We start from the raw sequence: 13,127 nt of genomic DNA on the forward strand, positions 1-13,127 counted from the left end.
GACGGAGTCTCCACGGATCCACCCACTGCAAACTATCCAAGAAATCAGCAAACTTGGTAGGGCCACCACCCGCCAGCGCAACATTCGGGGAGTGCCATCGGTCCAAGGATACATCTAGGATATTATTAAAATCGCCCAGGCATATCACAGGGGTGGTAGGAGATGGAGCAATAAAAGAGGCAGACTGCTGCAGCACAGCATATGAAAAAGGAGGGGGGACATACACCGCTAAAATATAATAGGGCTGGGAACTCAGTTTACACTCCATAAATACAAATCTGCCATGCGGGTCAGTTTTGATCGATAACAATTCAAATTGCACTGATTTTTTAATCAGAACCGAGACACCCCTAGAAAAGGAAGAATGAGAGGCATGGTAAGCCCATCCCACCCAGGCCCGTCGTAAAGACAATAACCTATTTCCCTCCAAGTGGGTCTCACTGAGGCATGCAATATCCGGGTCATATTTTTTAATCATATTTAGAACCAAAGAGCGTTTGATTTTGTTATTCAGACCTCGGACATTCCATGCCAAAAATAAGCCACAGCGTCTGAATCATTAAACATCCTTGCTTCAGAAAAAACTTAGGTAAGAAAAATAACAAACTAAAGAAAGAAAACCAAAAACAGTAACAAAGGGAGCCGCAACCGGCAGCTTCCCAATTATCCCTCCCCTCCCCGTACACCCCCCCGAACACCGGCATACTTTTATCCCAAACCAGCAACCCAAACTTCCAAGTGCTAAGAAGGCCTAGATTCCCAACTAAACCTCTAATCCTTCTCTAATCAACACCACTTGGACGTAAAAGTCTTGAGCCACCAATGCAAAGGAGGGGGGGCTCCCCGATCTATGATCTTTCCCTCCGGTAAATCAGGCCCCAGCTTCTGCATCTCAGGAGATCAGTCCGGAGCTAGCTGCCGAGCACCCGGTGCAAATCTGTCCAGCCAGTGTGCCGCTTCTCTGGGGGAATTAAAAAACTTGGTCTCCCCATCCGCCACAACTCGGAGCCTTGAAGGAAACAGCATGGAATATGAGATGTTAAGGTCTCGCAGACGCCGTTTTATGGGCATAAACTGGGCTCGGTCCTTCTGGACGTCTGCGGCAAAATCCGGGAAGGCCGACACCTTGACTCCATTACGGACCAGCGGGCCCTTCGTACGACCTAGGCGGAGAACTGAGTCCCGGTCCTTATAATGTAGGAATTTGGCGATGAAGGTGCGAGGAGGGGCACCAGGAGGTAGCGGCCGAGATGGTATCCTATGTGCACGCTCCACCGTGAATTGGGCCGTAAAGGACTCAGCGCCATACATCTCCTTAAACCAAGATTCGAGGAAGTCCTCCGGCTGCGAGCCCTCTTCTCTTTCAGGCAGGCCTACAAATCTTACATTATTCCTGCGCAGCCGTCCCTCCATATCTAAGAGCTTGGTCTGAAGGGAGGAAACCTGCTGGGTCACCGTGGATACGGATTGCTTCAGGGGGCCACACATATCTTCCAGGTTGGAGACCCGTGTCTCCGCCTCACCCACTCTCTCACGGATACGCTGAACATCTTGTCGGAGTAAGGAGAGGTCGCACTGCACCTTTTCCATCTTATCGGAGAGACGCTGTTCACTGCCAGCTATAGCCTCCAGCACCTGCTGAATAGACGGCGCCTCTGCCACCTCTGGGGAACCGGCCGCAGACACAGAGGGGGAGTTCGAGTGGGTCGGAGAGGCTCCCTGAGAAGGAGCCGATGACACCCTGAGAGTGGGTTGCCTGGCATATCTTTCTAGTTTGGCCGCCGCCGCACTCTGGCCGCCCTTAACCATATTGTACAGGAGCAGTCACACCTACCACAGGGCAGGGTTTTCAGAATAGAAGTGTAGTTAGAAGGCAGTAGCAGCAAGGACGTATACAATCAGTGGCGGGAAGCAACCGTGCCCGGTCTTTATGTCAAAATATCAATGGGTAGAAAATACAGACTGGTGTAGAAGCAACAATACGGACAGGAATATTGAAGAGGGAATTTCCTGCAGCAGTTCCAGGAGGCAGGGGTAGGATATTGGTGTGTAGTACACTGTAGGATATTAGTGCAGTACAGCAGCGTAGCCAGATCCAATCTATATGCAGCCTCTATGTGGTAGAATGGGAGAGCTGCGCAGCGGGAACATCTGACTGTGCTTCCAACAGTATGTTGAGTTAATATAGGTAATATAGATATTGAGAGGCTGATAATGGGTGAGAGCAACTTACAGTAAGGTCTCAGAGATCAAAAAACAGTTTGCAAGTCACAGGAGAATCCTATCAGGCAGCCCTTCAGATGTGCAGGCATGGGCTGCAGCCTTTATAATCCACTCCTAAAATGGCCGCAGTGTCTCTTCCCCTTCCCCAGGAGTACCTGCTTATCGACCTATCTTCAGGGTCCCAGGTCACAGTCCGAAAGGCAGAGGAGAGGTTATCCCCCCCCCCACAGTCTTCCCGCGGCGTTTGGCATCAGCAGCAGCCCGCCGCTCGAGCTCCGGGTGTCCCGCGGCCGAGGCCGCCAAAATCGAGGCCGGGGATCCGGAGGAGTTGTAGGCCGCAGGGCCGGACGGCGGTGATTGCCGCTTCTATGGGATCCGGAGATCACGGAGAGGGACGCCCGTCGATGCCCAGCAGCACAGGGTGGGTGTTTCGGCCGGGTAAAAGCACCAGAGGGAGTCAGGATTGATGTCAGGAGTTTGGTAGCCGGGGAGCTCCCGAGACCTGCTGCCTACTCCTCAGCCGTCGTGGCCACGCCCCTCATCAGACAGAGTTACTGCCAGTTACTTATTACATTTTATTTACAGAACGTTTTCCATATCAACTTCAATTGTAAACTTTTATTCCTGTAGAATTAGGGTCCAGCTCCTGAAAGTTTCACAGTTGGGGGTCTATTCATGAAGCAGTGAAAAGAGTGGAGAAGTGAGCCAGTGGAGAATTTGCCCATGGCAACCAATCAACATTGAGGTAACATTTACAATTTGCATACTATACAATTGTACGGAGCAGCTGATTGGTTGCCTTGGGCAACTTCTCCACAGGCATTTTTTTCCACTGTTTTCACTGCTTATGAATAGACCCCTTGGTCAATAACAGATACAACTTTTACATTTGAAATTGTGTCTAAGCCCTTAGGGGTCAATGTATAAAACCTTCCATAGAGGAACATGTAGAGGATTTTCCCAAAGCAACCAATCAGATTCTATGTGGTGTTTTATAGAATGTACAAGATAAATGATAGCTTGAATCTGATTGGTTGGTATGAGTAACAGCTCCACTTATCCTCTTTAGAAAGTTTGATCTACCCCTCAGTTGCTTAGGACAGTTGAGGGGGGAACAAGGAAACCCCTTGATCACCATCCATCATGAGGTCATGTGTGTTCGGAAACAAGCACTAACAAGGGGCATAAGCAGCGTCCTCATCTCTGTTGTGTGAAATCGCACAGTGGGAGATTATCGACTGACTGCGAATGCGTATGCACTGCAGATGCGACACCAAACAGCGACAGAATGGTGCAAAAATTCCGATAGCTAGATGTACACAAAGTGATTGACAGGATGTGGACGTTTGTGGGTGGTAACTGGCAGTTTTCTGGGAGTGTCAGGAAATATGCAGGAGTTCCCAAGGCATTTTCAGGAAGGGTGTGTGATGTCAGCTCCGGCCCGATCAGCCTGTTTCTATCGCTCTGTAGGAGTAAGTCCTGGAATATGCACAGACTGCACAGAATGGCAAAATCATTCGATGGTGAGTGAGTTGCGAACGGATTTGCAGATGTCCGCTGTCTGGCGAGGTTTTTGCACGGCATACGCATGCATTTGCACACTTGTATGGGGGTGGGTTGTCACTCTCTATGGGCGGCGACTATCTGATCGCAGACCTCTGCAAATTTGCAGAGGAGCGATCAGGTCTGAATTAGGCCCATAAGCAGTGGTAGGTGAGGCTCTTTCAGAGCCACAATCTCCATAGGCCTCAAAAAGGAAAAAATGAGGGCCTTTCACCGGGTGTGGTATGGCTGACCGGCGGTCAGGATACCGACACCGGGATCCCGGAAGCATGCAGATGGCGAAGAGTGCAGCAAGCCCCTTGCAGGCTCGGTGGCGAAGGTTCTATTCCCACTCTATGGGTGTTGTGGACACCGAGTGGAAATAGTCCCTGCTGGTCAGCATGCTGACCGTCGGGATAGTGAGGGGGCGGGATGTTGGTGGAGGTCATGTGACCGTTGGTCTCCCGACCGCTGGTCATATGAATACCACCGCTTTTCACCAGCAAGCAGGGGGCGGATTGGCCACAGGGCTCACCAGGAAGGTTCCTGGTAGGCTAACATGTCTATGGGACCTCTTTTGTGTGTTGTCATGTGGGCCTACCGCCCAGGCAGCTCACCACACTCAGTACACTGCATTGCCCTGATTCATTCTGTTACTTCATCTCTGCAGTACAGCAACTCTGCCATCCAGTGATGCTGCCATGGCTACATGGTATGTTATACCTCTTGTGCTGCCCATGTCGGGCCACTTCTACAAAATTTCTCAGGGCCACTTTTAGTTCCCAATCCACCTCTGCCCGCAAGCAATACATGGAAAAAGGGTGGGGAGGCTCTAGAAGAGCTCAAAAAAAAAAAAAAAAAATGGGACGTCCTCACTTTTAAGAAGTTTTTTTTTTGTTTTAAAAATATATATATCCTAATTAGAAAAAAAAAGCGGGGAGTCTCCTATTTTAAACCAGGGCGTCCTGTTTTATTTTTTGTCAAGTCATCAACCGTGATCCCCAAACAAACCCACCCTCCCCCACAATATTTAAGTACATAAAGGGGTGCAGTTAGTTTAGAAACTACATTTGTGAAACACATGGGGGCACACACTTTTGAAAGATCCATTTTATTTATTACTTGTTGATCCCTCGTGGTAACAAGACAAAGAAATACTTATCTATGTAAAGAAAAGTGGTAGGCACATATTTGCAGTTGTGCCCATTTATGCTAAGCCAACCCATACAAATGAGGTACCGTTTCCTACCGGAGGACCTGCAGCTAATGATAAAATCTGGGAATTTATAAAGTCTGGGGGTCTGGGAATCCCTCTTTATCTCATATTTTTTCATTATTATTTAATAAACAAATAATGTTTTATTATCCTTTACTGAGCAAGTTTCCGGAAACTACTGTGCACCCTAGTCTTGAATTATAAAGAAACTAACGCTATTTTATATAAATGCAAATAAACGTGCCAAAATAGACTTACAAAAAAGATGACAAAAATACAATGGGTTAACACAGCACATTGGGGGTCATTCCGAGCAGATCGCTAGCTGCATTTGTTCACAGCGCAGCGATCAAGCTAAAAAAACGCATTTCTGCGCATGCGTATGCGACGCAATGCGCACGCGCGTCGTACGAGCACAACGAACGATGTCATTTTGCACAGGGTCTAGTGATGCATTTCAGTCGCATTGGTGGCCGCACAGTGATTGACAGGAAGAGGGCGTTTCTGGGTGGTAACTGACCGTTTTCAGGGAGTGTTCGGAAAAATGCAGGCGTGCCAGAAAAAACGCAGGCGTGGCTGGAGGAACGCTGGGCGGGTTTGTGACGTCAAAACAGGAACTGAACAGTCTGAAGTGATCGCAAGCGCTGAGTAGGTTTTGAGCTACTCTGAAGCTGCACAACAAAACTTTGTAGCCGCTCTGCGAACCATTCGTTCGCACTTCTGCTAAGCTAAAATACACTCTCAGTGGGTGGCGGCATAGCGTTTGCACAACTGTTAAAAACTGCTAGCGAGCAATCAACTCGGAATGACCACCATTATCAATGAGGAAACAAAGATTAAATATGCATAAGGCCTTTTAAAGACCAGTAAAACAGCGCCACCTAGAGGAAAATGACAAGCACATTCACTGTAACTTTGAAAAACAGAAGTTCTACAGAGATGAAAAAGTGTTATGTAGTAAAGATGACTCTAATTGGAATTCCTTTTACTAGTCCGGTATCAGCATTCGATCTGTCATGCTCATCAATTCTAATGTTGTACTTACCAAAGGCACTAACTCCCCTCTCTCCATGATGGCAGACAGAGTCTTTCCCCGCTCGGAGCCGGAGGACACCTCTGCCCTCAGTAGGTCCCCGGTGGACAGATGGGTGTAGCCATATTTTTCTACGATCCTCTCGCACTGGGTCCCCTTGCCAGAGCCTGGTCCACCTGAAAGGGTCAGAAATGGAAACGTCTTACAACTATTCAGTGCAATTGTGAACTGAAGCTCGTCCAGCAGGGGAGTGCTAGAGCAATACAGTAAGACATGCCTTTATATCATCAGGAACAATTTACTTTCACTGTTTTACTGGGATATAAAATCCAGACAGCTCAGCTGAGACATGTAGTACCAAGGGCACCAACATTTTTAAAAACCCTCAGATAATACAAAGAAATGAATGAAAAGCATAAAATATAAACTAGAATGAACCTGCGTCCAGCAGTGTTATTGGTTCTTGCTCCTGGTCCCAGACTGCATGGCTGTGCACCCACTTCTATTCTTAATGCCTCAATGCTTGGATGTTCAGCTGCACATCGTGCCCGCGCCAGTTGACGTAAGTAGATGCAGAATTTAAAAGGACAGCACAGTGTGATGCCTCTGGGCCTGATTCACAGGTGCACGTAGCTGCATGTGCAACGAACTGCGTAAAAATGCTATTGACTCAGACGCCATCTTGTGCAGAGGGACGTGCTGCTGATCAGACACACATTGGTCCCACCATCGAACTTCTGAGCAACCATACGCTGTCTGAGAATAAGCGTCTCACCTATGTTGCAAGAATTTGCAGTGACTGACTATAGCACACCAAAGAAAATGGTCCCCACACCCTGGTCTGCTTAGTATCCTAAGCAATCTCTAATTCTGTGCTCCCTATCATGACCCTTGGCTCCATCTGCAGCTTAGTGGGGTTAGCTAGGAGGGCGTAACTTTTGGATGCATCATAGTCAAGTCCCTTAACTCCTTCTGGGCGTCCCTGGCAGTGGCGGATTATACCTATGGGCTTCAGGACTGCAGCCTCCCCCCTTCCCCAGTAAAATCTGCCACATCCAAGAAACTGCCTAACATTGGAAGCACTCCTGCTAATCACAGCCAGAGAGGCAGTCCCAGGGAGGGCATGTATTCTCCCTCTGGGGCTGCCAGTCTGGACTGCCATAGCAGAGAGCATACTTCCCATGGGAAGCCACTCCCCTGTCATTACAGCAGCCCTGCCTGACCTCTAGGGGCTGCAGCTGATGCAGTCCCTAGAAGCCAGCCTGTTCTTTAACAGCCCAGGACTTAAGCCCTGCCTCAGGACTTAAGCCCAGCCTCTTATGAAGTTAGCCATTAATCACCGGGAAGGCAGAGAGCAGAGAGGAGATCAGCCACCCCTCACACACACACTCTACCTCCACCCGGCCAAAAAATCAGGTAAGGAGCCGCCATTAGTCCACTAATTGCACCCATGTCAACTGTTTTGTTATGTCACTCTCCATCTATACAAATGATCCTGTTTATATAGGTAAGCAAGTGGATTTCTGGTCCAATATAGTGGCATTATAAGGGGGAGATTTCTTATTAAGGGGTAGATGTATCAAACTTTCTAAAGTGAAAAATGGAGTTGCCGGGTCAATGAATTTGTTTCTAGCAATCATTTATCTAGTACATTCTACCAAATGATAGCTCAATGCTGATTGGTTGCTGTGGGCAACATTTCTACTTGTCCTCTTTATCAGGTTTGACGCATTTCGCCCTAAAGGTCATTTATATAAAGGGTGAGGGGGTAAGTTGTTGTAACTGCGTGGAAACGCCGGCAACAGCAGAGGAACTTTCACCATTTCCCAAGCTACCGTATGTGCGGCATACTGTATAGCCGCACTTACTCATTAGCACAATATAGTCACGGCTAATTGTCTGTTTTGCTTTACATAGTCCAAAAAACTCAGGACCAGAGATTGGGTTTCACCAGCGCTAACTGTTCTGTATCATCTGCCAATCAGCAATACTAGTCACAAAAGAGGTGGTGCATGCAGAGTGGGCAGGTGACTTCAAATGTAAACACAAGAGCGTAGCTACTATAGGTGCAGGCAGTGCAGCTGCTATGGGGCCCAGAGCTGAGAGGGGCCCACCTTCCCTGTCACAGTTATATGTTATATACATGTTCACAACTGTTTGGTACATATGGGCCCTTACAAACTATTGCCTTGGGCCCACAATATATCTAGTTATGCCCCTGGTCCTGCTCATCATAATGTGGTATAAAATGAACTGGAGGGCATTATAATGTAATGGACTGGGGCACAATATGAAGTGAAGGATATATAGATTATATATATATATATAGAGTTCCAAAAAAAGGCAGCGGCACTCGAGGGTTTAGAAAATAGAAAAACTTGTATTTAAAGACAATTACATGAAGCCGACGTTTCGGGGCTCACATGCCCCTTTGTCAAGGTGTGTAACAAGAGTGAGGTGTACAAACATACCTTATATCCCAGAGAAGCCCGCCAGTGCACAGTGCGCGGCCGGAGACGTGACAAGCCCGTCTAACTTCCGGTCGCGGCGTGATGACATCATTGCTGGTGCGTCTGTTGCGGTGGTAACCAAGACGCTGCTGCTCAATGTGCTGGACAATGCCGTGACACGTACAGTGCCTATAACAGACGTGTGTGAAAGAGAGTGGAGGAGTTGTAACCACATCACCTTGGAGACCCTCCACCAATAGAATACATGATTGAACAACACAGATCTGGGTCATATCAGAACTTTTAACGAGTATAAGGTCCAGACATTAATGGATACTGGTCACACCATGGTACGTGGATTACATGGGTCGGGAGTCAAAAACTAAAGATCACTCCTGTAACTGTTTAACAAACCTGACCAAACAGACTCTGTCTGATGATGCAGGTTTGCGCATGTGTTGATGGTACCCATGACTGAAGGGGTATAAACAAGACCTTTATGGTGTATACATATAAACCCCTGATGGGTAATGGTACCAGCGCCAATACCCATTATGTCTGGTGAAGGCCCAAAATGTGTTCCCCCTTATACTCATAAAAGGGACATGCATATTGTCAAGGATTGTTAATGCGAGGTACAGGGAGAACTGGCTACAGGCATTTGCAGGGAAAACAGGGAAAAACAGGGGGAGGAAAGGAGGAGGGGGGAGGGGTGGCGGGGTGGTGGGGAAGGGGAAGGGGGGCGGGGAATGGGGGTGGTAGGGAGGGAAGGATGGAAAGGGAGGAAAGAAGGAGAGGGATGGAAGGAACAAGGGCAAGGGGTGGGTAAAACATGCGTGCAGTCCTTCACTGGCTCATAAGAAAATGTTCCAGGAAAACTTCTCGTTCAGTCCCCCTGGACTGATAGTTCCTAATTCATAAATCCATTTGGACTCAATATGAAGTAACTTGCGGTCCCTGTCCCCTCCTCGTATGTTTCGCGGTACGTGGTCTATTATCTGGTGCTTGATGTCGTTCAATGAGTGGCCCATAAGAGCAAAATGTCTTGCCACGGGTTGTTCTGAGGGTTTGCCCATCAGAGCTTGCTTGATCGCGGATCTGTGGAGGGCCATCCTCTCTCTGAAAGTTCTAATGGATTTGCCCACGTACACCAAGTGGCATGGGCAGGTAAGAATATATACAATATGTGTGGTCGTGCAGGTCACAACTTGCTTAATTTGAAAGATCTTCTCTTTGTGGGGATGTTTAAAGGTCGACCCTACTATCATGTTGTTACAAGTGGTGCATTTAGGGCACCTGTAGCACCCCGGTGTTTTGGTGAGAAAGTTGGATGGCCTTTGTATCTCATTCTGGAATCCCGTGATATCAGAGTGCACGATAGTATCCCTTATGCTCTTGCCTCTGGAGAAGCAAAGCATGGGGCGTTTTTCTTTAAACACTGGAAGTTTCTTATCTGAGGCCACTATGGGCCATAAGGCCCTTGCTGCTCTCTGAATCACCGGGCTAGCAGTGTTAAAGGTATTGACGAATGGAATAACCGCTTTAGATTGCCGCGTCACCGGTCTCAATAGGGTTTCTCTGGGAATGTCCATGACCTCTTTTTTCTGTAGTTGCAATTTCCGATGGTCATATCCCCGTTGGACGAATTTGCTCACCATATTCTCTAGTTCTTGATCCAAACTGGATCGGTCACTGATGATCCTGGAAGCCCTTATCATTTGTGATCTGGGGAGTCCATCCTTGAGGGGTTTCGGATGATGGCTGTTGGCCCTCAATAGGACATTCTTGTCCGTAGGTTTTGAATACAGACTAGTGTTTAATGTGCCATCCTTGATTGTTATCCATACATCCAAGTAGTTGAGGGACTCCCTACTGGTGGTGTAGGTGTATTTGATGGTAGAGGGTCTCTCATTAGCGTCTTTCATGAGTTGTTCAAACTTAATGGTTTCTCCAGTCCAGAGCAAGAACAGATCGTCAATATATCTGACGAACATCAGGATATGTTGGGCTATGGCCCTGTCGTCGAAAAACACTGTCTGCTCCTCTTGAAACATAAAGACGTTGGCGAACGATAGGGAGACATTGCTCCCCATCGCACACCCGGTCCTGACGAAAAAATCTGCCGTTGAACATAAAAAAATTCTTCTCCAATGTCAACGTAAGGAGTTGCATGAAGAGACCGATGTCAAGGGTGTCCATCTTCTCTTTAACAAGAAATTCCTTCATCACCTGTAGACCTTCTGTGTGCGGGATGCTCGTGTATAGACTCTTAACGTCTATCACGCACATTAGAGTCTCTGGGGGAACCTGTCCAATGCCGTTGATACGTTCTAAAAAGCTGGTGGTATCCTTGATGTAATTGTGGTGCCGCTGCCTTTTTTTGGAACTCTGCATTATCACCCCAGAAGGCACCGAGGTCAGTGATTCTAGTTAGGAGAGTGCCAGTCCATTTGGGATATATACATTTTGGCGAGAGCAGGTAACACCTGCCTGCCAGCAGGGGTCGAGGCACCTCCCCCTCTTTGAGACTTTTTCAACCACAGAGTATTCTGCCGCACCCTTTGACTTGGTGGAGTTTTCCAGTCACACACACCGTTTTGACCACTTTCCTATTGCACCAGCACTTTCTACAGGAGCATCCACATTCTCCGAACATGGAGGCTTCATCCACCCCGAGACATGACGATGATATACCAGGGTGCAGAGGGATGCAATCGGTTTTGGGAGAATCGTTCAGCTTTACGGACGATGACGCGGAACGTCTCCGATTCAAGGAGAAACTAGGAGCAACGGAATGTGCAGGGGGAATTGAGGATGTATACCATCAATTGTTTAAGCTGAAGCGTCGCGAATGCGACTACCTATTACATGGAATCTCACTGTCGGAGTACCACCGTGAAAAACTGATACCCAGGGGGTTCAGAGTGAGGAACGTCCCCACCATTGGCCGGTACAACCCAGAGTTCTGTAAAAAATGGGTTGGCATACTCAACAAGTGCAGCCTCGACCTAATCCTGCTAGTGGTGGAGAAGGCGGGCCGTGAATTAAGGCACACTAGGGACAAGATCACTAAGATTGAGTCTGAACACAAGTCCGTCCTGCAGGCTGACTCTAATCATGATTGGCTCATGAAACTCCAAAAGCAATGTGAGGAATATAGAAGAGACCTCATTAAATTTAAGCGCAATAAACATCAGATAGTCAAGGAAGACTATGACCTTAATAAGGTATATAGATGGCTGATGGGAGGAGAAGGGGGTCAAAATACCACCTATAACCCTAAAGGCAGACAAAGCTGGCGACGAAGACGGGAGCAAAAATCGTACACCGCCGGCACGTCCAACAGCGACAGTGAGAGTGCCGTCTTAGACTCAGAGGGGTCATCCAGGGCGCAGTCAGTCCCTTTAGGGACACCAGTGGAAACCCCCGTAGAGAAAGGCAGAAGGGGACGCCCACCCGCCGGGGTAAGCAGTGCGCGCGGATCAAAAGGGCGCACGGCCAACAAGAATCCCTAATCTTCAATCTGTCTGATAGATCCTTCTCGGATATAGAACTGAGAGTTCTGGAGAAGGGTCTTTCATTCGTACCGACAAACCCGTTTAATAGTTTCCAGTGGCAAGTCGATTTGCATCGCTTCTCGCGGAAGCAGAGATTGCAGGAACATTTTCAAAATTCCAATACGCAGGACAAAACAAATGAGTCAGCACTTGACAAATTTTACCACACTCGACATAAATCAACTTTTGACCCCCCATCATCCAACCCCTCCATCCAATCGTTCACAAGACTCTTGGACGACTCGGTCATCAAATATACAGCAGCCTCACCGACAGTGCACCGGAACCTCACCAGGGCCGAACAGGCGGCTCTTAGACAACTGTAGGCATACCGTGATGTCATCTTTCGTCCAGCGGACAAGGGGGGAGGACTGGTCATCCTCAACCTCTCTGATTACATCAAAGAAATTGAGGGACAACTGGCGGAGCCCGATACGTATGAGGAATTGATGCATGACCCGACCGTCGAATATCAACGTGAATTGGCGCTCCTTTTGGATCAGGCCAAAGCGAATGGGCTATTATCCGGAAGAATGTGTGAAGTTCTCAAACAGGATCATCCACTGGTGCCGATCTTCTTTGTGGTACCTAAGATCCACAAGAGTGCCACAGCACCACCGGGCAGACCGATAATCGCTGCAAGGGACTCTATCTTTCAACCTATCTCGATATTTCTTGATGGGATCCTGCAACCGTTGATAGTTAAGCACCACAATTACATCAAGGATACCACCAGCTTTTTAGAACGTATCAACGGCATTGGACAGGTTCCCCCAGAGACTCTAATGTGCGTGATAGACGTTAAGAGTCTATACACGAGCATCCCGCACACAGAAGGTCTACAGGTGATGAAGGAATTTCTTGTTAAAGAGAAGATGGACACCCTTGACATCGGTCTCTTCATGCAACTCCTTACGTTGACATTGGAGAAGAATTTTTTTATGTTCAACGGCAGATTTTTTCGTCAGAGGACCGGGTGTGCGATGGGGAGCAATGTCTCCCCATTGTTCGCCAACGTCTTTATGTTTCAAGAGGAGCAGACAGTGTTTTTCGACGACAGGGCCATAGCCCAACATATCCTGATGTTCGTCAGATATATTGACGAT

General features: G+C 47.9%; 1 protein-coding gene across 4 annotated transcripts in view; it reads right to left on the minus strand.

Moving 5' to 3' along the window:
• AK1 (adenylate kinase 1) overlaps nucleotides 1–13,127 on the minus strand; it is a 162,661-nt gene that overhangs the window by 15,714 nt on the left and 133,820 nt on the right. For all 4 annotated transcript variants that reach the window (XM_063936644.1, XM_063936646.1, XM_063936647.1 and 1 more), the window contains one exon: nucleotides 6,027–6,190. In XM_063936644.1, the coding sequence (XP_063792714.1) occupies nucleotides 6,027–6,190 (164 nt within the window). The remainder of the gene's footprint in view (nucleotides 1–6,026; nucleotides 6,191–13,127) is intronic.

The sequence above is a fragment of the Pseudophryne corroboree genome, chromosome 8 (assembly GCF_028390025.1).
Source record: "Pseudophryne corroboree isolate aPseCor3 chromosome 8, aPseCor3.hap2, whole genome shotgun sequence".
Lineage (NCBI taxonomy): Eukaryota > Metazoa > Chordata > Amphibia > Anura > Myobatrachidae > Pseudophryne > Pseudophryne corroboree.